Source organism: Aulonocara stuartgranti (assembly GCF_965226115.1).
Source record: "Aulonocara stuartgranti genome assembly, chromosome: 19".
In the NCBI taxonomy this organism is placed as follows: Eukaryota; Metazoa; Chordata; class Actinopteri; order Cichliformes; family Cichlidae; genus Aulonocara; species Aulonocara stuartgranti.
In genome coordinates this window covers 31,195,779-31,223,694 of record NC_138955.1, presented here as the reverse complement: position 1 = coordinate 31,223,694, position 27,916 = coordinate 31,195,779, and the positions used below count along the sequence as shown (strand labels likewise).

General features: G+C 41.3%; 1 protein-coding gene across 2 annotated transcripts; it reads left to right on the top strand.

The window, feature by feature from the left end:
- The first annotated feature begins 264 nt into the window (after positions 1 to 264).
- LOC309695235 (mitogen-activated protein kinase kinase kinase 7-like) lies at positions 265 to 27,916 on the top strand. 2 transcript variants are annotated; one of them, XM_082515767.1, is made up of 14 exons: positions 265 to 534; positions 995 to 1,105; positions 3,466 to 3,531; positions 5,276 to 5,321; positions 6,431 to 6,569; positions 7,084 to 7,208; positions 9,038 to 9,166; positions 12,985 to 13,115; positions 17,299 to 17,383; positions 17,530 to 17,660; positions 17,773 to 17,911; positions 20,067 to 20,113; positions 23,946 to 24,061; positions 26,031 to 27,916. In XM_082515767.1, the coding sequence occupies exons 1-14, from the start codon at positions 469 to 471 to the stop codon at positions 26,188 to 26,190; spliced, it is 1,491 nt and encodes a 496-aa protein (XP_082371893.1). In that variant the 5' UTR covers positions 265 to 468; the 3' UTR covers positions 26,191 to 27,916. The 2 variants fall into 2 exon arrangements, with proteins under 2 accessions (XP_082371893.1, XP_082371894.1); XM_082515768.1 differs by lacking the exons at positions 265 to 534; positions 995 to 1,105 and adding an exon at positions 2,368 to 2,709.

Sequence of the window (27,916 nt, the reverse complement as noted above, 5' to 3'; positions counted from 1 at the left end):
TGTCTGGGAAGACAAACTGTACAAACCATGGCACATGTGGTCTGTCGCCCCTGGTGGAGGTTCTTGTGCAGACAAAAACAAAACAAAAGCAGCATTCAAGACTGCGAATCACTAACAGCTTGATTGATTTGGCCTTTTTTAAACAAATAATTTATACCACAAGGTTTTACGTAGAAATAAACTGTGTTTGTAAACCAGTTTCATTACGATTTAACTTATCCGTTGCGCTGTTTACTTCTTGTATTTAGGCACTGTGTGCTGTGCAGCGTTCACGAGCGCGCATATCACAGACGTATCTAGCCACTGCGCGAGCTGTTGGTGTCTACTTCCTGAATTCAGAGCAACAGATGAGTAAGGCAGCTCGGCAGGACTCCCCCAAGGTTTTTTTTCTGATAAAAACACGATAAACCTCGGTTTGTAAGTCCAGCGTCGTCGGCTTGCTTCGAGGAGTGTCGGCTCTCTGCCACGATGGTGGAGACTCTAGCTGGGTGTATGTTTGAGGACATCCAGTACGCAGATATCCAAGTAGAAGCGGTAATTTAAAGATATATATTGAAACTAATGTTAGCTCAGCGGTGCTAGAGATCAGTGGCTGAGTTTGGATCAGCTACGTTTCTGTCTGAGTAAGGCTCGGTTAGACTGTAACGGACCAAAGAAGTCTGATCTGTTTGTTCGCTTTGAAGGGGTACTGTTCTTAACTGCGAAGTACAGTGAGAGTCTGTCACAAGATATAAAACATGACAGTGTTTACTACTGAATAAACCTGCTAGTAATCATAACGAGGCCCCGGTTTTTAAAGGACACAGTTACTCATATGTGAACTAGTGATTCCCAGTTTAGCTATTTTATATGATACGATGACGACTGATATACAATAAAATGTATTTTTAAAGTAAATGTTACTGTAGTCCCTCTTCTGGTATTAAGGGAAAATAACAACAGAGTATTGTCCCCCGAGTTGCAGCTGTTAATTTTCCATGTTCTTTGTCTTCAGGCTGTTGGCAGAGGGACTTTTGGGGTTGTCTTCAAAGCTGTGTGGAAAGGAAAGGATGTAGCAATCAAGACCATTGAGAGTGACAACGAACGGAATGCTTTCCTTGTTGAGGTACTGTGAATATCCTTTTTTGTGCCCATCTATTGTACAGTATCACATATCTTAATGTAATAGGAAAAATAACTTTTCATAGGCAGTAAAGCAAATAAAATGTGGACAAGTAGATTTAACCAGATGACACTAAAACCGCATTTGGCTGGAAAGCTCCACTCACTGTGAATGTACTGCCAGCACAGGCTACCTACCTGCTCTGCCTCCAGGCTGTGGCTCAGGAGGTAGAGGACATCACCCACCAATCAGAAGGCTGGTGGTTCTGGCCCTGCCTGCTCCCGCCTGCGTGCCAGCTAAACCCAAGTTGCTCTCCAGTGCATTCATTGGAGTGTGAATGATAGAAAACGCAAACTCCTGGGTTTTCCGTTACAAAACAGCCGATCAGAGTTGGTTCAGTCAACTCTTAATATATTCATATTAAGCTTTCTTTCTCCACTCATCCACGTGCTATCATCAGTGAAGGTCCACAATTACCCAATGCCACGACATATAGTAGATGAAGTACTGTCTCCCATTTTAATCCAGTGGACCGAGAAACATAAATACCTGTCAGTACTGATACACACTAGATGAACCCATGGCACCATGCAACAGCTTCCCTGAGGCCTACAGCTATCTTTTCTTCTTATCTTCTCCTTGTGTCCCCTATATGGTGCCACATTTTTAAGGAAAATGCATTTGTTTGTTGAGCAGCAGAGTTGAGTAAATTGAAATACTTGCCAAGTCTTCTCTGTCAGTGCTAAATAGCATCTTCTGCTATTGACTCTTGCTAATCAGGTGTCTGATGGGCACCTGAGTAGTGGCATCTGTGCACACAGACCCCACTACAGCGGCCAGTTTTGTCTGCTCCAAACATTCCACATTTAACTGATCTGAATAGGACCTTCCCTATAGGGCAGCAGGCCCTATTCAAACTCTTGTTCTTGTTCTGCAAAACCAAATTGCAGCATTATTTGATGTGAACTCTACTACCATCTCTTAAATTTAAGGCCAAGTGCCATACAATGGGGGATGTCAAAGACAAGCCGCGAAGTGGGCGTTTCAAGAAGATGACACCACAGTAAGACTATTTTCTCAACCTGCACTTGGGAACCATGGGCAGTCTTCTACAGGTTTGCACAGCACTCTACCCAGATAATCCGGATCAGACTGCACACAGCCAGTCTCCTATCTTATAGGACTGCCAGGAGGCCTGCCCTGACTGTCCTTCACCAACAGGCCCATTTGCTCTGGCGTCAATAACATGTGCACTGAAATCTGTTAATTTCTAAGAAAGACAGTATACTCTGTGTTTGGCGTGATTCTATTATGCCACTATGTAAACTACAATGTAAAGAAATTCTTTTCTTCCTTTTTTTTTTTAAGTGTGAAACAGAAACTTTTTAGTTTTACTTCAAATTTTCCCAGAAAGGAGGATTACAATGTCTAAAATTGGCCTGACAGTTCCTCCTTTTACAGTCTTCATCTCCACTTTGTGAACGTGTTGGTCAGTGCTTGGAAGGGTTTTGTCTTTGGTTAAAACATCTCCAACCTTCAGAGTTGTTGTTTGTTTTTTTTCCAGTATCCAAAAAATCAACCCTTTGTCAGTGAACTGAGGTTCTGCTGTGAGTATGTCAGCTGCCAACCTTTCAGATAATAGAAGACAAGCCATTTTTTCACAAATATTCCAGAAGCAAATCTGACCAAGTCTAAGGATGGTCTAGCACAGGGGTGGGCAACTCCAGGCCTCGAGTGTCCCTGCAGGTTTTATGTGTCCTTGAACCAACACAGCTGATTTAAATGGCTAAATTAGCTCCTCAACATGTCCTGACGTTCTCCAGAGGCCTGGTAATGAACTAATCATGTGATTCAGGTGTGTTGACCCAAGGTGAGATCTAAAACCTGCAGGACACCGGCCCTCGAGGCCTGGAATTGCCCACCCCTGGTCTAGCATGTCTAAAGTCAGAATTCTGACTTTAATCTCAGAATTCTGGAAAAGAAGAGAAAAAAGACGTGCCCACTTCTTTTCTTCTCCCCCCCCCAGTGGCCCTAATCCTCTTCCGTAATAAACTTCAGTTATTCATGTCCAGTTTTTTTATAAATCAGTGTCTATTATGGATTAGCTGCTCCCACATAATGTTAGCGTAATTAAAGTAAACATCTCTAATTTTGCCCTTATTGAATGTTTTTGTTTTTTGTGTGTGTTTTTTTTTTTTTTTTTTTTTGCAAAAACAAAATTAATATATATAAAATAGAATACTATTCCCTTCAAAGTAAACAGTGCTCAGAAAGTGAGCTTCCTTGGGGAGGTTTGCACTCTCTGACTGCTTTTTTAAAATGTGTATGTCCTTTACACCTGTGCTGCTTTTGTCTATGCACAGCTCCGCCAGCTCTCCCGAGTGAATCATTCCAACATTGTTAAGCTCTATGGCTTCTGTGACAATCCAGTGAGTATCTAACACTCAACATTTGCAACAATAAAAGTTTGAATTAAAAAAAAAGAAAAAAGTTGTCCCATTATGTTTTTATCTTGTCTGGATGTGAAGAAGCAGTGATAGGTTTAGAGTTGTTTTGATCTTCATGATTTTGTTGTATTTACAGTGGCTTGCAAAAGTATTCGGCCCCCTTGAACTTTTCCACATTTTGTCACATTACAGCCACAAACATGAATCAATGTTATTGGACGTCCACGTGAAAGACCAACACAAAGTGGTGCACACGTGAGAAGTGGAAGGAAAATCATACATGATTCCAAACATTTTTTACAAATAAATAACTGCAAAGTGGTGTGTGTGTGTGTGTGTGTGTGTGTGTGTGTGTGTGTGTGTGTGTGTGTGTGTGTGTGTGTGTGTGTGTGTGTAATTATTCAGCCCCTGAGTCAATACTTTGTAGAACCACCTTTTGCTGCAGTTCCAGCTGCCAGTCTTTTAGGGTCTGTCTCTACCAGCTGTGCACATCTACAGACTGAATCTTTGCTCATTCTTCTTTGAAACAGCTCCAGCTCAGTCAGATTAGATGGACAGCGTTTGTGAACAGCAGTTTTCAGATCTTGCCACAGATTCTCAACTGGATTTAGATCTGGACTTTGACTGGGCCATTCTAACACATGGATATGTTTTGTTTTAAACCGTCCCATTGTTGCCCTGGCTTTATGTTTAGGGTCGTTGTCCTGCTGGAAGCTGAACCTCCGCCCCAGTCTCAAGTCTTTTGCAGACTCCAAGAGGTTTTCTTCCAAGACTGCCCTGTATTTGGTTCCATCCATTTTCCCATCAACTCTGACCAGCTTCCCTGTCCCTGCTGAAGAGAAGCCCCCCCAGAGCATGATGCTGCCACCACCATATCTGACAGTGGGGATGGTGTGTTCAGAGTGATGTGCAGTGTTAGTTTTCCTCCACACACAGCGTTTTGCATTTTGGTCTCATCTGACCAGAGCAGCTTCTTCCACATGTTTGCTGTGTCCCCCACATGGCTTGTGGCAAACTGCAAACTGGACTTCTTATGGTTTTCTGTTAACAATGGCTTTCTTCTTGCCACTCTTCCATAAAGGCCAACTTTGTGCAGTGCACGACTAATAGCTGTCCTATGGACAGATTCCCCACCTGAGCTGTAGACCTCTGCAGCTCGTCCAGAGTCACCATGGGCCTCTTGGCTGCATTTCTGATCAGCGCTCTCCTTGTTCGGCCTGTGAGTTTAGGTGGACGGCCTTGTCTTGGTAGGTTTACAGTTGTGCCATACTCCTTCCATTTCTGAATGATGGCTTGAACAGTGCTCCGTGGGATGTTCAAGGCTTGGGAAATCTTTTTGTAGCCTAAGCCTGCTTTAAATTTCTCAGTAACTTTATCCCTGACCTGTCTGCTGTGTTCTTTGGACTTCATGGTGTTGTTACTCCCAATATTCTCTGAGGCCATCACAGAGCAGCTGTATTTGTACTGACATTAGATTACACACAGGTGCACTCTATTTAGTCATTAGCACTCATCAGGCAATGTCTATGTGTGTTTTCACACCCCACTTTGCAGTTATTTATTTGTAAAAAATGTTTGGAATCATGTATGATTTTCATTCCACTTCTCAAGTGTAAAATTGATCCATGTTTGTGGCTGTAATGTGACAAAATGTGGCAAAGTTCTCTTGCAAGCCACTGTATCTGTAGGATATGTGATTTTTTTTTTTTCTTTTATTCCCCCTCAGGTCTGTCTGGTCATGGAGTATGCAGAATGTGGATCTTTATATAACCGTAAGTCCTACTGTGTCTGAGCAAAGAGTTTTTTAAAGGGAAGTTAAGGAGATAGTTACTGAAACATGTTATAGTTTTTTTCCGTTGCATAGCTTTTCCTAGTATAGCTAATAAAAACGTCCTATTATTAGTTCAAAAGGTTTTCAGACCCTTTCATGTTTTCCATATCTTCTTTGTTAACCTTCACAGTGTACTTCCTAAGACAAAAATGGATGTCATAAAGCGCCCTGAGTGTTCAGATAGTGTAGAAAAGTGCTCTATAAGAACCAGTCCATTTACCATTTGGCATGTTTACATGTTAAAGTTAAAAGTCTGAATTGCCCTGTTACATAAGTATTCCAAACTTACAAGGTTTTCTTATCAATGATTCTCTTAGTTTGGTTGACCTTTCTTTTGTCTCTCATTTATAGAAACCATTGGCTTACTTGTTTGACCAAGACTGGTCATTCCTAATTATTGTCTAGTTTGGCTGGGTAGCAAGATCTAAGAACTAGACTGGATTTCAGACTTATTCCATTTTAAGATAATAGAGGCTACTGTGCTCTGGGACACTTTCAGTGCTGCAAAAACATTTTTGGTATCCTTTCCCAGAGCTGTGCCTTGATACAGTCCAAAGTTTAGAATCCCACAGCTCTCTTAGTGTCATGGCTTGGTTTTATCTTACATAACATATAAACATAATAACATATATAATAAAGAAGAACATCAGTGAGAGGTGTTTGAGACTTTATAGAAAGCTGTATGGCTTTCCTCATCGTCTTCATTGAATTCAAATAGACACGGGTATCTTCGAATGCAGTTGCAGAAGCATCTTAACGATTGTTGACAAATGTACGATATTTCAGTTATGCTGGTTCTAACAGTGTCTGAATATCCGTGGGATATTTTAGTATATTTAAAAAAACTGCTTAATTATTTAATAAAGCACAATGTTACAACAATGTAAGTAGTTAATTTTCAAATAAGTCTGGAGGCTACCATACCGTACCATTCACGCTCTTTACTAATTAATTCCAATGCATTTGAAATAGCAGAAAAATGACAGTCTCACATTATTGTGCTTATTGATATAATCATTATTTCTTTTCATCTCTGCTTCTCACTCAAAGTTCTGCATGGTGCAGACCCACAGCCCTTCTATACAGCATCCCATGCAATGAGCTGGTGTCTGCAGTGTGCCCAGGGAGTTGCCTATCTTCATGCTATGAAGCCAAAGGCTTTAATTCATAGGGACCTCAAACCACCAAAGTAAGATTCTCAATGATACAGATAATGATAAACAGTGCAGAGATTTAAGAGCACTCAAAACCTTTGTGGTGGCATTTTGGAACATGTGTTTTTTCCCCCCCACGGGTTTAAAAGTATTTCTGTTACAATTTATCTAAAGTATTAGTCACTCTTGGTGTTACTTGCTGATCGGTCTGTTGCTGCTGACCGACATAGCATAATAACTATGGGATGGATTGCCATGAAATTTTGTCCACATGTTTATTTTGCCATGATTATGAATCTTTATTTCCTGAAATTTGGCATTTTGAAGCTGACATTTGCAATATCAATTGAAGGAACAGAAGACTGTAAGACTGTTAGACTGCCATGAAATGTCATGCACACATTCACGCTCCACAGAGCATCATCATCTAACTTTTCTTCTAGGCGATATCATATTGATGATGGTATTTTGATCAGTTTTGATGAAGTATACTAGAATATAAATTTTAGATTTTTTGAAAGTCTTAAACCCCTGTCTGTACTGTTCCAGTCTACTGCTTGTGGCTCGTGGTACTGTGCTGAAGATATGCGACTTTGGAACAGCTTGTGATATTCAGACCTACATGACCAACAATAAAGGAAGTGCAGCCTGGATGGCACCAGAAGTATTTGAAGGTCAGCCATGAACAATATTTTTAGATATTAATCAAATCTTTGTTTGTCACAATGAGTACTTAGATTTGTGTCACTCACATTGTTGTTTTAGAAATGGGATTTAACAATCAAGCTTGCTTAATAACACTATGATTTTTCCATTTGATGATCTGGCTAGATGGAAACCTCTACCTATATCACTCATGGGAAGGGTCGCTTCAATAAAAATGATGGTCTTGCCAAGAATCAATTATTTATTTACACATATACCCATTTATACATATACCTTGTATAATCCAAAAAAATCGAGTATTTTTAACCCTTATGTGTTCCTTAAATGAACACACAAAAGATGAAAGTAAACAGGAGTACTCGCAGGCTAAGTATACGGCCAAGAGAGAGGTGGAAAAGGCTTATAGTGAGTTGTTTAAGATGCTGGACACAAAGGAGGGAGAAAAGAACTTGTATCGATTGTCTAGGCAGAGAGCTCAAGCTGGAAAGGATGTGCAGCAGGTTAGAGTGATTAAGGATAGAAATAGAAATAATTTTACAAGTAAGACATCCACCCATGTTTTTCCTGCAAGATGTTTGCAGTCACCACTACATTGGAGCCATTGTCATGGAAAACAACCACAATTTTGCTCAGAGTAATATCCGCAGTCTTCTCAATCCAAGAAGCAATGGTTGGCCCACTGTGTCCTTCACGGGACGTTTTTGTGAGGCAATAATAAACCTAACCCTATAAAGTGACAAGTGATATACCTCTGTGGCAACACTGATCCAGACTGTAGCTGTCATGGTAATGTTGTTCTTTGCTGATTTATCAGCATCTTTAATCTTACCAAGAGGAGCTTCATACTTTACCTCCACAAGCTGTGTAGAAATAAATTCTGGAAGATAAACCAGTGTTGATCTGCTCAAAACCCGCCCACCTCTTCAATCTTGGACTCAGGATCTCATGTTGGTCTCATGTTGTTATATACCACATTAAGAATGTTCAAATCTTGATTATGCAGCTGCCAGGATGGAGGAAAGGAAGCAGACTACCAACAAAATTCAGAGATGTAGTGAAGGAGGACAGGTAGAAGATTGGTATGACGGTAGAGGCACTGTGTTGACCCCTAAAGGAACCAGCCACAAAAAGATGAGATGAACACACAAAAATTTAATATCATTTAATTTAATAACTTAAATTTATTTGATGAAGTATTTGCTGCACTTCACTTGTCCCAAATTTTGTAAGCCTTATTCCTAAACGGATTAAATAAATTTTTCATCTCAAAATTCTACATGGAATGTCCCAAAAACCCAATGTGAAAAAGGTTACAGTGAAATTCTTCATTAAAAATAAAAAAAACAAATATAGCGTGTATATAAACATTTATAGACTTTGGTTCTTAAAATTGAGCTCAGGTGTATCCTGTTTCCACTGATCATTTGTCAGATTTTTCTTCAATTTGATTGGAGTCCATTTGTAGAAAATTCAGTTGATTGGATGTGATTTAGAAAGGCACCCACCTGTCTATATAAGGTCCCATAGTTGATCAAGCAAAGAAGTCCAATGTATTGTCTGTAGATCTTACCAGGAGAAATGAAGCCAGGAAGCCAAAGGGTAGTGGTTTTAAAATATATGAGAAACCCAGGAAAGATCAGAGTGTTGGCAGGTGTTGAAGGAGGACTACACTTGGTGTCAGTTAATTAACTATGACACGAGGGATATATAAACTTATTTAGTACAACTGCACGACTTTGTCACTGTGAACTACCTAATGACCATCACTTTTAACCTGTATTTTGCTGGCTATAACTTTCAGATTATTTTAAATATGGTTTTGGTTTATATTCTTCAGGCAGTAACTACAGTGAAAAGTGTGATGTGTTCAGCTGGGGGATTATCCTGTGGGAGGTCATCACACGCAAGAAACCCTTTGACGAGATTGGTGGTTCTGCATTTTGCATAATGTGGGCTGTCCACAGAGGTGAGTAGATTCTATTAGATAGTGAGGACCTTAACAGAGTACAAAAAAAGGTCCTTACTCACCTTGGGGGTAGTCTTTATCCTTCAAGCTCAAGTCCTCCATAAGAGGCCTGGGACCTTGAGGGTCCTGTGCAGCATCTTTGCTGTTCCTAGGACTGCACTCCCCTGGACAGACATCTCAGATGTTGTTCCTGGGACCTGCTGTAGTCACTCGCCAGCTTGGGAGTCACTGCCCCGAGCGCTTCAATTACCACTGGGACCACTGTTGCCTTCATCCTCCAGAGCTTCTCAAGCTCTTCTCTCAGGCGTGTGTGTTTGTGTGAGATCAAAGTAGCATGGGGCGAAGTTGGCCAACTATCGAAGTTACAGAAAGGTGTGATGTGGAAGGTGCCTGAGAAGTACAGCAAGCTGTCCATATCTGAGGCCTTGGAAACTGCCAAGCAAAGACTCATAGCCTTCAAGCCAGGCGCTTAAAGAGGTATACCAGAGAAATAGAAGCAGAAGAATAAACCAGCTGTTCTCCACAGAACAATCCAAGGTGTATTCTCAGTGGCAGGAAACAGCATGACAACAGCAACACCAAGGCTGGAGATGGAGCAATACTGGAAGAGCATATGGGAGAAGGATGCAGCCCATAATGTCAATGCTAAGTGGCTAGTGGATCTAAGAGCAGACTACAGCTAGCTCACTGAACAGGGTCCAGTAACCATCAAAGTGGCAGACATCCAAGAAAGGGTCTCCAGTATGAAGGATTGGACAGCACCAGGCCCCAACATGGTTCATGCCTACTGGCTGAAGAAGCTGACTGCACTCCACAAGCGCCTGGCAGCACAAATGACCCAGCTGCTAGTCAATGAGAGACACCTAAAATGGCTAAACAAAGGCCAGACAGTCCTGATCCCCAAGGAGCCCCCAGAAGGCACCGGTCCCATCCAACTACCGGCCAATAACCTGCCTCAGTACCACATGATTGCTCCTGTCAGGCATCATAGCAGCTAAGTTGAACAGGCACCTGGCTCAATACATGAGCAGCGCATGGAAAGGAATTGGGAGTGAAACACCAGCTACTGATAGATGGAGCAGTCGCCTGAGACTGCAAGACTAGGCTGGCCAACCTGTGCACTGCCTGGATTGATTACAAGAAGGCCTATGGCTCGATGGCCCACACATGGATCCTGGAATGCCTAGAACTATACGAGATCAACAGGACCGTTAGAGCCTTCATCAGGAACTTAATGGGAATCTGGCGTACAACACTTAGACGCCAACTTCAAGCCTATAGCACAAGTCACCATCGGTGCGGGATCTGTCCCGCTGTCCTCAGTGCTCTTCTGCATAGGCCTGAACCCCCTGAATGAGATCATTGACAAGACTGGCTACTGATACAGACTACAGAATGGAGCAATTGTAAGCCACCTCCTCCACATGGATGGCATCAAGCTGTATGCCAAGAGTGAATGATACATCGATTCACTGATCCACACTCCAAGGATCTAAAGCAGCAGCATCGGAATGTCATTCAGACTGGAGAAATGTCATCGGATGGTAACGAAGAAAAGGTAGTCAAAACTGAGAGGATCGCACTACTGGAAGTAGTGAGAATAGCTACAAGTACCACAGACAAATAGGAACCACTAAGAGGCCGCTAGGAAAGCTGCAACCATCAAGTACCTGCAGAGAGTAAGGCAAGTTCTGAGTAGTCAGCTGAATTCGAGGAACAAGGTGATGTCGAGAATGACTGTGGTATGATCCTGTGGGACTTCCAGATACAGACGGACAAACTGGTGATGGCTACCCAACTGGACATAGTAGTGGTTGACAAGCAGGGCAGAGCAACCATGGTGATAGACACATCAGGAAGAAGGAACACAAGAACCTGGAGAAGTACCAAATGGCTCAGAGAAGAGCTCAGAAAGATGTGAAGTGTGAAGGTAACAGTGATTCCAGTGGTAATCAGAGCACTTGGTGCACTCTTCTTTAGCTCTCAGCGAAGGCGGTCGCACTTTTCTCCTCTCCTCCTCACCCTTATCTTCCCTGCTTAGCCTCTATGTCCTTGTCTTGTCTTGTGTGCATTACTTTCCCTGGAATAGCCTCCCACTGTCGTTCTCTAAAACCTAAAAGAGAATTATGGATTTGATCAACTGGTCTCTGAATGCTATTGACACCCTTTTCTCAACGAGAAATCTGGGCTCGGGAGAGCCTGAGTGCCCTGGAGGGACTTTCCCTGCCGGATACACGATGGACGGGTGGCAGAACTGGAGGATCATGTGCCTGGCGGGACTGTCGATCGAGGACGCTGAAGATATCTATCTATTCGGAACCATGATAACAGGCTAAGCTGGCTTAGCCCTGGTTTATCGGAGAAATAAGAGAGCGGAACCGGCTGTTCAAACCCCCCCAAGGCTGCCCGCTGGAATCGAAATGGAACGAGGCGCAACCTCTCACAACGAACGTAATATGGTCAACACCTTGGAGACGCTTGCAGCTGCTGTGAAGGCTCAAAACAACACCATTGAGCGTATGAGGGGAAACATCAGAGAGAGGCCTGCTCAAAATGAGACCCTTGAGCGACAGTTGGAAAACATCGCGGAACGGGTCACTGCAGTTGTGAGGTCTCAGAATCAAAAGAACGATAACACCATGGAACAGAAGTTTGATACCATCATGGGGAGGCTCGCGACTCTCCAACGGGAGATCGAGAGGCCAGTGTGTTAAAGAGCAGCCTGAAAAATTCTCCTGGGCTGCTCGCATGGAAATTAACAAAACCAACATAAACATTGCGGATCCCCATCACGGCGCCAGCTGCAGGCCCACGGCTGGAGCCGAACAATCACTCCCTGATAATGACTGTGTTACAGCTATTCTTCCCATCCCATGCAAGGACACCTGGATTGGCTGGAGGACTGTTTACTTAGCCTGATAGGCCGAAGGACACTGTCTCAGCTAAACTATGGACACGCACACACACACACTTACACTGATAAGCACTCACTCATCCCCCCTCCCTTTCCAACGCCTTCGATGCTTGTGCCCTACCGGGGAAGATAGCAGTCAACTGGACCAGCGCAGATATACTGCAGGACTGGATGCGCTGTCTACACCGGCTCTCTCTTACCCTTTACCCGCCCCTGTTGCTTGTCTTGTGTTTCTAAGGTGTATTGATAGTCATGTGCTTTTGTGCTGAGGTGGGTTTTTTTTCTGTTATCAAACTGTTCTCCCACTAGGAGCTCAGTCTGAGTGGAGTTTTTTTTTTCTCCTCCTCTTACCTCATGTAGTGTATTTTCGTTGTTTTTTCCTATCAGCCTACCTTTCTGACATGTCTGCCCAATGTGATGTTTGTGTAAAGTTGGTCAGATGGTTCCTTTGTAAGTGCGCATGCGCCATTAGCGTGCTGCCTGCTGTAACCCTAATTTCCCTCGGGATGAATAAAGTATTCTGATTCTGATTATTAAAAAGAGTATGCAAAAAAAGGCAACTACCATTCTGATATTGCTTTACCATTTTTTGTTGTTTTCATTCATCCAGAAATCTCTCTGTAACTGCAGTCTTCAAGTAATTTTTTCACCATCATAATTTTCATCATCTATTCGTGTTCACAGTCTGGTCTGAGAAACTTCTAAATTTGTTTGTAGAGCACGAACAAATTCACAAAAATAATGCTGAATTAAATATGTGAGTGAAATGTTTGTCGACGATTTACGAAACATTTGTGTGTACACACCGAATGAGGTCTTTTCTCTTGACATAATACGAAGTTTTGTTCATAATGGTGATAATGGAAACCATTGTTCTCTTCTGGCTGACTGGTTACTACGACAGGTACTCGACCTCCTCTGATCAAAGACCTTCCAGAACCCATAGAGACTCTGATGACACGCTGCTGGGACAAAGAACCCAGCCAGAGGCCATCAATGAATGAGGTCAAAAACACTATGAATCATCTAATGAAGGTATAGTGCCACTACATGGAACCACGAATTATCATTTTATTTCAGTTTGTGTGTACAGTAAAGAAATGAATTATAGCATTTGTTTTCTCAGAAATTCAGTCAAATTTAGGTTTTTTTATGATGTGGTTCACTCCATCTCAAATCACCATGAATCTCCTGCTCAGCCCTCATTGTTTTGAATTTTTTCTGCACACTGAAATCTGAGGCGTGTGTTTTAAACAGAATGATCTAAAAAGATTAAAGGCTGAAATTTTCACTTTTTTCTGTTTTGTTTTGTACCATCAAAATGAATCTGACATTTGGGACCGACTTCCCTGGAGGAGTCTGATAATAAACTGTCAAAGATACTTAGCCACATTAAAAACTCAAGTGCCAATGTAACTGTTTTTGTGCGTAAAAAGAAATATAGTAAAACAATTAAAAGTAATGACATGACAAATTGGAACTATATCTAGAAACAATTAAACAAATGATCTTTTGAGAAGGTTTTATAAATCAGATGAACCTAGAGCAGTGTTTCCCAACCACTGTGCCACAGCATATAGTTGTGCCGTGGAAGATTATCTGGTTCCACCTGATTACTACTCTAAGCCAGCAGCATGAGTAACGGGCAGAACAATTACATTCTCTTCCACTAGAGGGCAGTACAACTACCTGCTCAAATTACATCGGTTGCCAACTGCCAGTAAAACAGAAGACGAAGAAGAAATTACATAATAGTCATGCTGTGAGACAACCAGCGCCTAATAACAATAGATAAATATTTGAAAGAAAAAGTAGTCAGTCCGGTTCTGATAAATATTTATGCCCCGAACTGGGATGATGATAAGTTTATTGGCAAAATAATATCATTAATTCCAGATATGAACTCAAAACAGCTGATTTTTGGTGGAGACTTGAACTGTGTGATGAATGTAACACTTGACCGTTCCAGCTCTAAACCTACAAATCTCTCCAAAAAAGCCAAGATATTATCTGTTTTTATGGCCCAAATAGGTTTTGTTGACCCCTGGCGGTTTTTATTTCCACAAAGTCATTTTCTTTTTTTTCTAATGTACATCATTCATATAGTAGAATAGACTATATGAGTACTGAATATTTAACCATTGTAGAGTCAGATCATGCCCTGTACTTTTCTCTCTACCAATCAGAACGCCCGCCTTGGAAGTTAGACAGGACTCTCCTGGCAGAGAAGGGTTTGTGTGAAATGATATAAAAAAAAAAATAGATGACTTTCTCATTTTTAACCAAAAAGATAATGTTTCACCTTCTCTCTTGTGGGAGACACTAAAGGCTGTAATCAGGGAAGAAATCATCTCATATTCGTTTAGAAAACACAAAATGAATTGAAATAGGCAAGAACCATTTCTATGGTAGGTGCTCAGTACTCTCTCTCCCTCTCCTGAGCTCTACAAAAGGAAGCTAGACCTCCAAATACAGTATAATTTGCTATCAACTGAAAAAACCGAACGTCTTCTGTTAAAGTCATGAGGTTATGTATATGAGCATGGCGATAAAGCCGGACGTTTATTAGCACATCAACTTAAATGCCACTCAGCCGCACAACAAATCCCACAAATACGAAAAGATGATGGTGAGTTAACAATTGACCCCGAAGAAATTAAAGAAACCTTCACGGCGTTTTATTCAAATCTTTATACATCTGAGATTACAAGTGACTGCTCTGCTATGGAGCATTTTTTTGACAATCTTCAGGCTCCTCTTGTAACAGCGGCCCATAGGACTGAAGCTGAACTTCCACTCAATCATGCAAAAGTGACTACTGTACTAAAGGCGATGCAAAATGGCAAGGCACCCGTCAGGGCTGTCCGATCAGCCCATTGTTATTTGCCCTGGCCATAGAGCCCCTCTCTATTACACTCAAAACTTTGCCATCAATTGCAGGTATTTGTAGGATGGATAAAGAGCATAGAGTATCCCTCTATGCAGATGATCTGTTAATGTATGTATCTGATCCCGTTTCATGTGTCCCCCATATCCTCCACACCCTAAGCAGCTTTGGCTCCATCTCTGGGTACAAACTGAACTTCAGTGAAAGTGAATGCTATCCTGCTAATGACCTGGCTCTTCAAATATAGAGCAGTGCTATACCTTTCAAAACAGCCAAAAATGGCTTTAAATATCTAGGCATAAATATAACGAGATTTGCACAATCTCTATGAAGAAAATTTCTGCCCGCTACTTGAAAAGGTCAAATTGGACTTAAAGAAATGGAAACCACTTCATCTATCGTTGGCAGGGAACGTAAATTGTATAAAAATGAATATACTCCCCAAGTTTCTTTATCTATTTCAGTGTATCCCACTTTACCTTCCAAAATCATTTTTTAAATCTATTGATAAAGCTTTGGTCTCATTTATATGGGATGGGAAAAAACCTAGAATACGCCTGGATCAGTTACAGAGGCCTAAAGACCTAGGTGGTTTAGCCTTTCCAAATTTCGGCCATTAATACTGGGCCTCAAATGTTCAAAAAATAATTTATTGGCTCCACACCCCAGATGAAGATTGGTGCCAAATTGAAGCGGCGTCTTACATTTCCACCTCCCTTAGAGCCTTGGTCACCTGCAGCCTTCCAGTTTCCTCACGGCTGTACACCGACAGTCTTATAGTTCTTAACACCCTCAAAATATGGGCTCAATTTTAAAAGAACTTTGGGTTTAAAAATCTTCTCCATTTGAGCCCTATTCATAATAATCATCTTTTCCCTCCTGCCAGATTAGACTCTGAATTTGCTCTTTTGCAGAGACGAGGCATCCACAATTTTTTTGACATGTACATAGACGGTGTATTGGCAAGTTTTCAGGATTTGTCACAAAAATTTGACCTCCCTCGGTCCAGCTTATTTAGATACTTTCAAGTTCGCACTTCCTTCAGCATTATAACCCCAACTTTCCAAATATAACACCATTTACTGGTGTTGATGATCTGTTGAAACTCACATTTAAGCCTAAAGGTCTTATCTCAAGGATCAGTAATTGTATAGCCTCCTTTAAGAATATAACAATGGCAAAGATCAGAGCGGACTGGGAGGATGAGCCGGGGGTGGACTTAGAGCAGGAGACCTGGGAGAGCGCTCTTTTAAGAGTAAACAACAGCACTTCTTGTGCCAAATTAAACATCATAAAGTTCAAGATTCTTCACCACATTCATTACTCTAAGGCAAGACTGGCCAAAATATTTCCAAACATAGATGCAAGCTGTGAGAGATGTAGAAATCCTTCTGCAGATTTAACACATATGTTTTGGTCATGTCCAACTTTAAAAGCCTACTGCTCAACAATTTTCAAAACACTGTCTGAAGCATTGAATGCTGAGCTTCAACCCAATGTAGTCATGGGTATATTTGGTGCTACAGATAGAGGACATAGAACATTAAGGAAAAGCTACAAAAACATAATCGCTTTCACTACACTGCTTGCGCGCAGAAAGATATTATTGCATTGGAAGTCACAAAAGCCACCCAAAGTGGCTCTGTGGTTCAGTGACCTGTCACAATTTATACAGCTGTACTCTCAAGGGGTCGAAGGAGAGATTCTTTGCCGTTTGGGATACATTGCTAAAACATTTAGAGAAAATTTAAACCATACCCATCTGATACTCGCTTGGCAGCTACCGTATACCCTTATTGTTGTGATGGTGATTAATTTTGTGCAAACTATTGCCTTTTACGTGCACATCTTTAAATATAGTGAATTTTGATGTACCTCATTTAAATTTTTTTTTTCCTCTGGATTGGTGTCCAAGATGTTCTTGGGGTGGGGTATGCATATAAAAGAAGCATTGTGACTTTGTTACATGTATGTCTTTGTATTACATTCTTGACGCTCAATAAAAAAATATTTTAAAATATTTTAAAAAAGAAAGAAAAAGTAGTCAGTCTGACCTGGTCCTGGAGAAAACTCCTACCCAGATGAAGGCCCTAGCATGAGTAGTGGTCAGAAGAAAGCAAAAAGGGTATACTGGGGGCAAACCGAGCTAATTCTGCTTATACCTGGTGCGCAGGGAAAAATTATCGGAATGCTTTTTGTGACATTTTTGTTTGGTGGTGTGGCGTGTGATTTTTCTGATGTGAAGTATGTGCCGTGACTCCAAAAGGCTGAGAAACACTGGCCTAGAAAGAGTTCTTTAAAAATGCAGGGTGCTATGTGTGCATCTTCCAGTACTTTCCAGGTTCCGATGAACCACTGGATCTTCCTCATCAGTCGTCAGCCAGCAGAAGTGGCTCTTCGTCAGCCACAAGCACGGGTAACCATGCTACAGCTTCTACTAATGCATGATCACTTCAACAGCTATTTCAGTCTCTGCTAACTTTTTTTATAATAAATGGAATTGAAATCATTCCATGTTAAATCATTAATATTATCACAAATGATTTCTTTATTTCTGCTCAGACTCGTATGCTGACTGCACTATCAACTGTAGCCGGAGTGATGACGACATAGAACACACAAACTCAGTTGGTAGAGAGGAAACCCTGAAAAGTCCCGAGTCCAAATTTCCACTTCAGTTCAAGCCCTCAAAGGTAATAGAACATAATCACACAGTGATCACACTTCTTCACAGTGTTTTGCTTTGAACCTGTTTTATGATTTTATTTTATTATTTTTTATTATTTTATGATTTTCAAATCCCAGAGTCCTGCATCGCGTACTGGTCTGCCCAGGACCTCAGGTGTGGACACTCAACCAGGGCCTTCCCAAAACTCAACCCACTCGAGCAGTTCTCCAATCAACTCTAACCAGTCAGAACTGAAGATGACATTCAGCTCCACAGGTAGATTCACACAATATTATTTTCCTGCAAAATAATCATCAATTCAACCTTTAAAATATATGTGTCTGAGTAAATACTGTACCCGCCCCGCCGTGGACACATTGCAGTCATATTAGAAGATAGTAACTGCTGTTGACCTGAAGCAAGGTTTACAAGACGTCTGCCAAATTTAAAGACTGTGGTAAACTAATTTGTTTCTCTGTATACAGACAGTTTTTAGATTGTTTTCTATTTCCGTTTTGCCATCAATGTTCTATAACTCATTGGTTTTTAACTCTACATTTTAAAACATCAAAATAGCTCATGCTGTGTTAGACTTTTAGAAGCTCAAATTACTATACATGTATTTGGATGAGAGGGTGAAGTTACTGTCTAACACTAGCTGTTTGGTTAGCAACCTGCGTTTATAAATTGTATGAGACATGATTAATGAATAGCATTCTGACCACCAACAGGTGAAGTGAAAAACAATGATTTTCTCTTCATTATAGCACCTGTTGGAGGGGGGGATATTTTAGGGAGCAAGTGAACATTTTATTCTAAAAAGGTGATGTGTTAGAAGCAGGATAACTGGGGCAAGCGTACGGATTTAAGTGAGTTTGGAGGCCTCACTTTGCTGCTTACAGTGCTTAAATGTTGCTAACATTTTGATGCCCGATACAACAGCACACTTTCAGAATTGAATGGCTTGATGGAGTGCATGCCTCGATGGGTCAGGGCTGTTTTGGCAGCAAAAGCGAAACCAACACAATGTCTAAGGAGCTTGGAAAGAAAGCGACTGGACTTGTTAAAGTTTCGTGAAGATGTTTCATCTCTCCAACAGGCTTCTTCAGTTCTAAAACCAAATGGTGCAGCCACCTCTTGGTTGCACCTATAAATTGTTTCCATAAAGATTATGAATGGAAATGGAGAAAGCCAACATCCACTGGGAATGAGTCTGACTTGCTGCTGGCGATATGAATCAAGCTGTCACTACAGCTCTACAGAGGCTGAATGACCTGCATCAATAGGCATGATACCCCATACTCCCAAAGTAACCCTTGGAGATGGGGTCGAATGCCTTCACCAAATACTCAGAAAAACCTACCAGGAAGAACCCAGGGACCTACTGGGTCTGATAATGGGTCCAGTGATTTCATCCAAATGGTGCAGAGTGCAGGGTATTTAAACCTATTGGGGGCTATCCCTTAGGGTTCGTGATCCACTCGTGTGCTTCATCACGTGAGCCGAGGTGTGAAAAATGTTGGATCTCCAGTGTCACCTGTTGTAGCCAACCTTTACATAGAGGAAGTGGAAATTAAAGCTCTTGGCTCTTTCAAATGGACAGTACCTAGCCGCTGTCAAAGATATGCAGATACCTGCTGTTGCTCAGATACCCAGGGGACTGCTCAACTCCACTGCTGTTTGGGGCCAGTGAGAGTCATCTAATACCCTGGGTCGCCTACATGTTGGGTTGTGGCTACAGCTCCCAGTGTATCCGCACTTGCTGCTTCATCATGTACCCATCTCCACAGGACTTTACTGTATGTGTGAGTGTGGGTGGTTCACTAAGGGTTTCAGACCCAGCAGTGGTTTCAGACTCATTGGCTACCCTTACCTGGTTCGACCAGACATTTGAAGCTTTTGCCAGGGTGTGGCCACTGTTGCATGCTATTGAATTCAAATAGCTGCGAGGAGCCACAGGTGAGAGTACCAACAGGGAAGGAACTACTCAAAGGACAAACTGCTCCAAGGAGCATGACATGTCCCCTTATCAGAGGTACTACCTCTCCCTGCCACTCCATACAGCCCAACTTCCTTTGACTACCATGACCTGGATGACAGAGAACCTACACAGACAAACCAACACAATAATAGGCAGGTGGTCATAATGTTATGCCTAATCTGTGTAATACCTGGTCAGTACCTAGTGATAGACTCCTTGTTTGTCTTCTTTGGTAAAACCTAGCACCTCATAACACTTATTTTCTAGTTCAGTCACAGATGTGGCTCAGTGAATGCATTAGTCTGACCACAGTAGCATTAGATGGTTCACTGCCAGTGTTTGGATTTGTGTTTGAAAAGTAAAAGTGTGTGTGTGTGTGTGTGTGTGTGTGTGTGTGTGTGTGTGTGTGTGTGTGTGTGTGTGTGTGTGTGTGTGTGTGTGTGTCTTTAGCTACCAATGGAGTAGATGGCTATCTGAAACTGGATTATCAGCTGCAGGTAAGATGGTATTTTTATTGTGCTTAAAAACACAAAAACATAGCTGTAGTTCACCATGGTATTGGATTACAGTTTTCTCTGCCTTTTCTAGGTGAAGACATATACCCACACACTTACATTTAGTGTTTATGCATGTATTAGTTATTGTTTTGTAAGTATGAGAACTCTAAATTATAAGTAATGTAGAAGATCTGCTAAATTCAGCAAAATATATATTTTGAAATTTAAAATGTATGTAATACTAAAATGTGATGTTTCTATTTCTTATGTTTGCCTAAATAAGTAAAATGTGAATATGTTTGAAATTCTGGACATGCAGGCATTTTTGGCCACTACTCCGACTTACCATGGAGGCATCCTTGTCAAAGACCTGAACCACCTGAACACCATTTATTTCTGCCATTTGTATCTGTAGTCTCATTCTTTTAGTCACTACCCGTGCTTATGACCACAGGTGAGGATGGGGTCATAGATCAACCACTAAAACTTCACTTTCACACTCAGCTGCTTCTTAACCATGAGCCCCTGAAATGAGACCCAGGAAGAGGGTGATAGATTGCCTGAAGCAGTTAGGACAGGACAGTGCCACTGACCGGACTGGCTGTATCTAGGGGAATCTACACCAAGTCTGTATGGTTTACTGAAGATACATAAACAGGGTGCACCTTTAAGACCGATTGTCTGCATGATCAACTCAGTCACCTATAACATCTCAAAGTTTCTGGCTTCAATTCTCAATCTGTTGGTATCTGAACACCACATCCAGAACACCTTGGAGTTTGTTGAGAAGGTGAGAGATGTCATTATGGAGGCAGATGAAACCATGGTCTCGTACGACGTTACATCTCTCTTCACTTGCATCCCAGTCATGGAAGCGTTGGAGGTAGTCCGTAAGAGATTACAGGATAACCCCAACCTCAGCAACAGGACCGCTCTCAGCATCCACCAAGTGTGTTTGAACTGTGTCTTCATTCTACCCTGGAACACCAAGTCATTGGTTCAGGTATGTGGATGATACCTGGGTGAAAATCAAATCTCAGGACGTTCCACAATTCACTGATCACATTAACTTGGTGGACCAAGACATCAAAGGGAGGATACGAAAAGTGGCAGGTTAGCCTTCTTAGACTGTGAGATTTCCATCAGTAATGGGCGACATCTAAAACTGATGTGTACAGTAAACCTACACATACGGATCAGTATTTAAGGTTTGACTCTCATCATCCACTGGAGCACAAACTGAGTGTCATCAGGACGCTACAACACAGAGCGAACACCATCCCCACTGACACAGCGGCCAGAGAAGCAGAAGAACATCAAGAAGGTCCTGAGTAAATGTGGACTTTTGTCAAAGCTGGGAAGGCTCCTAAAGAAAGCTGCAGATGATCCAGGAGAAAAATACAACCTCCGACTAAGCGAAAACCTGTAGTGATCCCGTACGTGTCAGGAGTATCGGAGCAGTTGAGACGCATTTTTTCTAAACACCGGGTCTCTGTGGCTTTTAAACCCCAAAACACACTGCACCAAAAATTGGTCCACACCAAGGATCGGGTCCCCCGACACAAGCAGAGTAACATAGTTGTTAAGTGCCAGGAGGATTGCCAGGATTTATACATCGGGGAAACCAAACAACCTCTGGCTAAGAGGATGGCACAACACAGAAGAGCCACCTCGTCAGGCCAGGACTCTGCAGTCTATTTACACCTACAGGCCAGTGGACACTCTTTCAATGATGAGGATGTAACATCCTGGACAGGGAGGAACGCTGGTTTGAGGGCGGAGTCAAGGAGGCCATTTACGTGAAAAGGGAAAGACCATCTCTGAATCGAGGAGGGGGCCTAAGGGTACATCTGTCACCATCTTACAATGCTGTGACTGCAGCCATTCCCCAACTCTCTGTGAATGGGACTCATGCTTATTGATTGGTGGTCATGACAATTTCCAAATTAATGATCAAGGAGCTGACGTAACAGCCCATTGTTCCTTCAGTGGGCTGGTTTCAGTCATTATGCAAATGTACTGTTTATAAGGTTGTGGAAACCTGCAGTCCGCTGAGACTGAAGAAGTCACCTGGATAAGTGATGAATCGTTTCTCCCACTGAAAACGCTACGTGGATGATTGAGCATGCATCCATACGTTACTTCAGATGCTGCACCAATCCATCTAGCTGTAAAAAAGAAAAAAAAAGATTATGGTAATTACCATGTGCCAGAATGAGGACCCACACACATGATCTGCACTTTCTGGTATCTTTTATTTGTAAGGTTTTATTTCCCACTTTATCATAGCACAAGCAGCATTTCAGCTGCTCTTCACACACACACACACACACCCACCCCTCTGGTCCCGGCACCATCCTTAAAGGGGAGGTGTGTTTTGCTGATGGAGATCAGGTGTGTGTCAGCCTCCCCTGACACCACATCCTGAATCCACTGCTCCAGCCCTCCCCTGCAGCTGAGCCACAGACTGCACCCCACCACATACCAATATTGTTAATTAAGGGCAGCCGTGGTATAAATCACACTGTATCTCAAACACCTTGAGGTGACTGTGAATTATCTCTTTATAAATAAGATTTAATTGAATGAACTTCACTTGGTGATGGTCTGATAAATTTGCTTAACAAACTCTACTCCACAGCAATTGATTGTCAGTCTGAATTGGCCACACTGCTCTTTCTACCGGAAAATCATGGTATTGGACTTAGAGGTGCTAATTTTTATCCACACTGATTCACAGTCAGCTGTAAACCGCCCCGGTGCAAGCTGCAGGCCACCACTCAGTAAAGCCAACAGAACCACTTACCTGGAAAAATATATAAAGATTATGAATGGAAATGAGAGAAAGCCAACATCCACTGGAAATGAGTCTGAGTTACTGCTGGCGATATGAAATCTAGCTCTCACTACAGCTCTACAGAGACTGAATGACCTGCATCAATAGGCACAGGGTTTGATAATAAGTCTGCGCCTGCCTGATGTGGTCAGGCTGAACCTGCTTCTATCTGTGAAATGCACAGGATGCTAGTGGAGGACCTACCATTTCTGGTATTGTGTGGCAAATGCTTATTACGCTCCGCAGTGCTGGGCAGTGAGCGTAGAGCCCACTAAAGGACGTCAGACCACCCTCATGAAGTCTGTGATTGTTTGGTCATAGAAATTCGCACCAGTGGCTTGCTAAAGGTCATTTTGTAAGACTGGCAGTGCTCATCCTGTTCCTCCTTGGACAAAGGAGCAGACACCAGTCCTGCTGATGGGTTATGGACCTTCTATGGCCCTATTTAACTCTCCTAGAGTAACTGCCTGTCTCCTGGAATCTTCTCCATGCTCTTGAGACTGCTGGGAGACCCAGCAAACCTTCTGCAAATTGCATGTATTGCTAGACATACTTGGGGAGTTGTACTTACCTGTGCAACTTAGTAGGGTCCAGGTATTGCCTCATGCAATTAGTAGTGACACTGAACTCAGCCAAATGTAAAACTAGTGAAAAAAAGAGAGAATATGAGGAGGGAAACCTGTAAAACCATTCATTCAAACCATTTGAGGGTTGTCTCATTGTTGCCCCTTTACTGCACCTGTTATTAACTCCATAAACACCAAAACAGCTGATACTGAGTAACAACCCCCTCTGCTGCTAAACTGACAAGTTCAATATTCTAGAAGTTTAACTGACTTGATGTTGTATTCTGATTAAAAACTGTTTCTTTCTTTCAATTTAATTTAATTTAATTTAATTTTTTTGAGCATTATAGTAGTATTCTCATCCAGCTGTTATACTGAAGCTGCATGTGTAGAGTGTTGCATTAACCACAGCGTGTCCCTGTGTTTTCAGCCTCTGGCTCCTTGTCCAAACTCCAAAGAGTCCATGGCTGTGTTTGAGCAGCATATCAGGATGGCTCAGGAGTACCTCAAAGTCCAGTCAGAGATTGCTCTCCTTGTTCAGAAAAAGTAAGTCACATGCACAATATTAACTTAAGCAGAACTGTGAACATCTTAAGATGTGTGATAAGAGTGCATGCTTTAATCATGCACCTGGAAATGGAAAAATCAATGCAAACATTTAATCTTCAGTTAAAAATGGTGGACTTCCTATTGGGTTTAGGTCTTCAGGCCAATGGACAAAAATGTTAAAATGATTTATGTGAATCCTAGCATGTGGGCTCAACCAATAAAATACGTAGTATGTTAATATGAGCCCATGCTGCTTGAATAATATTGCCGTCTGGTCTCTGGGGAGGCCAATCCATGGTTGACAGTGTTAGATTGTGTGTTGTTCTATCCATGTATGCTTTTACTGCACTGGCAGTAGGGGTGGGGGAAAAAATCGATACTGTGTAGTATCGTGATATTTTGTTTGCTAATAATGTATCGATACAGGGACAGCAGAAATCGATATTTTGTTACAAAAAAGGTTTTTGTGCTCTGACTTCAGAGCATGTTGATCCTTTTTCTGAGCAAGAATCCTGACATTCCTTCACTGTCCAAATGTGTTTAACTTGTTTTTTGGCAGCAATAAACTAAATTTAAGACATGTTTTATTTTAATTAAGTTTAAAACTTTTTTATTTACTGGAAAATTATATTTTGTTTTAATTTACTTTCAAATTCTTCAGTTGCTGAATGGGCTGCATAGTTTTCATAAATTGCATAGTTCAGAATAGCTATAGTTGTACCAGATGGTTGCATTCAGTTAAGTTGGACTAGACTGTAATACAAACCGTTCAGTTTGTCAACAATAAAACTGAAATGAGAGAAAGACTGAGTGTGAGACTTTGATATTAGATAAAATGAATATTGATAAAGTTTACCTTTATGTACAGAATCTGAATATCGCAAAATATTTTTAAAAATTGCAATAATATCGTATCGTGCGTTAAGTATTGTGATAATATCGTATCGTGGGATGTATGGTGATTCCCACCTCTAACTGGCAGTGTGTTTGGGGTCATTGTCATGTTGAAAATTGAAACTGCTGCCAATCCGTTAGTTTCCAGAATGATTGCATGGTGGATTAAAATCTGTCTGTTCATCATTCTCTGACATGATCTTAAAACACCAGCTGAAAAGCCGTGACTTCCTTTCTGTTTTACAGTTGGCTACAGACACGCCCTGTTGTAACTCTCTCTTAAATTCCACTGTATTCACAGTGATTTGAACAAAAAAAAAATCTAATTTGGATTCATCTCTCCTGTTGCCACTAATTTTCAGTCCAGTTTTTGTATAATTTGGAATACCTCAGCCTTCTCTCCTCATTTTCATTCTTTAAGAATGGTTTCTCTTCCACTGAGACCATTTGTGACGAGGCTTCAGCAAAGAGTAGACGGATCAACTGAAGGGCCTCTTTCTTAAGCACGTGACTTTGAGACACTATTCATAATTCATCTAGGGGTTGGGTTTTTTTTGGCCAGTTTCTTTTTATTTTCTTGGAGTGACACTGCACTACACCCTGAATTATGACATGTTATTAGAAAATTATTACTTTTTACCTGTCATAGTGTTGTCTTTGGCATTTTTCAGAGCATGCTAAAAATATGATTTTGCAATAAGCTGCTTGTAACAAAGGGCCTGAATATAAAATTTAAATATGGTTCTTTGCCAAGTTGTCTATTATATGTAGATGCAACAAATTCTATTCATTTTTGTAATGTAAATACACACTGAATTCATTGCATTTTTCTGAGAAATCCATCCTCTAAAAACACACTGTGAGTCAACAATAAGAATCGAACAATAATGAGCTGGTGTTTCTCTAAACAAGACAAGCAAGAAAGTGAGATTCTGAGTTCATTTGTTTCTCACCAGCAGGCAGCAGCAGAGAGAATTTCCACTGTGGTGCACTGAAGCAAAATTACAAAAACTGCATTGTCTAAATACTTTTTGGATCTTACTTTATGCATGTCATTGCACCCTCTATGTAGGAAGGAGCTAATGACTGAACTGGAGCAGGATGAAATGGAACAGCAGGCCTCGTTTCGACTCATCCAAGAGCGCAGCAATCTGCTGGAGGACAACAGCAGCCTATCAGCCTACTGCCAGGGCCTGAGGAGTAAACTGAGCCTGATGAAGAGCCAGAACTAATAGCACAGCTGGAACAAAATGATGGGTTGCAGCAAGCAGTCCACACCACTGTTGTTTTTACTGTGATCGCTCCCCTTTTAAAAGAAGAGAACAATCACTGGCAGAAAAGCCCGTTATCTTAGAAAATGAGACTCTGCTAACTACATAAGGTACATCAAGATAATATTAAAGGGAAAGTTGTTAATTTAGAATTAAAGCCTTTAAAGTAAAGCTGAATTATAAGTTGATATTCTTTGTTAATGAACCACACTGTGTGTACAATTATTAGGCAAGGTGTATTTCTGAGGATTAATTTTATTATTGAACAGCTACAGTGCTCTAAATCTGAATGTTTAAGACAGTAAAAGTGAGGTTTTGTCTTTCATAAGAGAATATATATATGAGCACAATTATTAGGCAACTATTATTGTGCAGAATTATTATGCAACTAAATGAACAAAACGAACATTTTTCCATCTCACCTGTTTATTTCCATCTGTTAAAGTGAGAATAATAAAACGACTCAAAATTTACATATAAACATTTCTGACATGTCCAAAATAATAATAATGATAATCAGGGACTAATATAGCCACCCTTCTTTTCAATAACTCACAAGCCTTCCATTCATGGAGTCTGTCAGTGTCTTGATCTGTTGATGATCAATGTTTTGTGCAGCAGCAGCCACAGCCTCCAAGACACTGTTCAGCGAGGTGTACAGGGCCCACAGGTTCTCAATGGGGCTTTTCAGAGTCCTTTAGATCTCTTTTTTTGGCCCATTTTGCCTGAGGAAGAGAAGCTGCCTGAAAATTATGCACACCTTTATATAGAGTGTCGGTCTCCTTAGGCCACACCCTCACTCATCACGCAAATACACATCACCTGATATGCAACATTAAGTTTATACAGCTTGAAGTTGGAAAATATGCATAAAATTATGATATGGCCAAAATACCCACTTGCCTAGTAATTGTGCATGCAGTGTATGGATTTATGATGTGATGTGTAACATTCTTTGAGGCAAGCTGCTTTGAAGGATCCCGGTATTTCTTATAAGATACTTTCGGACAACAGGAACTTTGTCATAGTTGCAGTAACTGTTGACGGTAGATTTCAAAGGTCCAATTTTATTTGATTTTATCATTTGCATGATAATGGTCATGAGAATTCTCATTGATCAAGGCCCACTGATCAAAGACCACTGATGAATTATTTGCATAATTATGATGAAAGAACTGACCTCCCATTGTTCCTTCAGTGGGCTGGTTTCAGTCATTATGCAAATGTACTGTTTATAAGATTGGAAACCTGCAGTCAGCTGAGACTGAAGAAGTCACTTGGATGAGTGACGAAACGTTTCTCCCACTGAAAACGTCCAGATGAACAGAATCAACTTTTGGACATTTACTTACCTGGATGATTGAGCATGCATCAAGACATTATTGATTGTGGTTACTCAGCTTATGGTTCAGCAGCAAACTCTTCCATCAGCTGGCAGAGAGGAATGTAAAATTCTTAATAATACAATAAGATAATACTCCATTACAAATAAGGCAGTGTAGTCAGACATAAAAATAAAAGTGTACAGTTGGATTGGAGCAGTCTTTTAGAGTTGCAACAATGAGTAAAACTTAGTTCCTCCTGTAAGATTATTTCTGTTCTCTTTTGTACTAATGTTTGTCAGCATGATGCTTTCATCTGATCTTGTAGCAGACCTCTAAGTCTGCAATAAATGAGTAAACAGCCA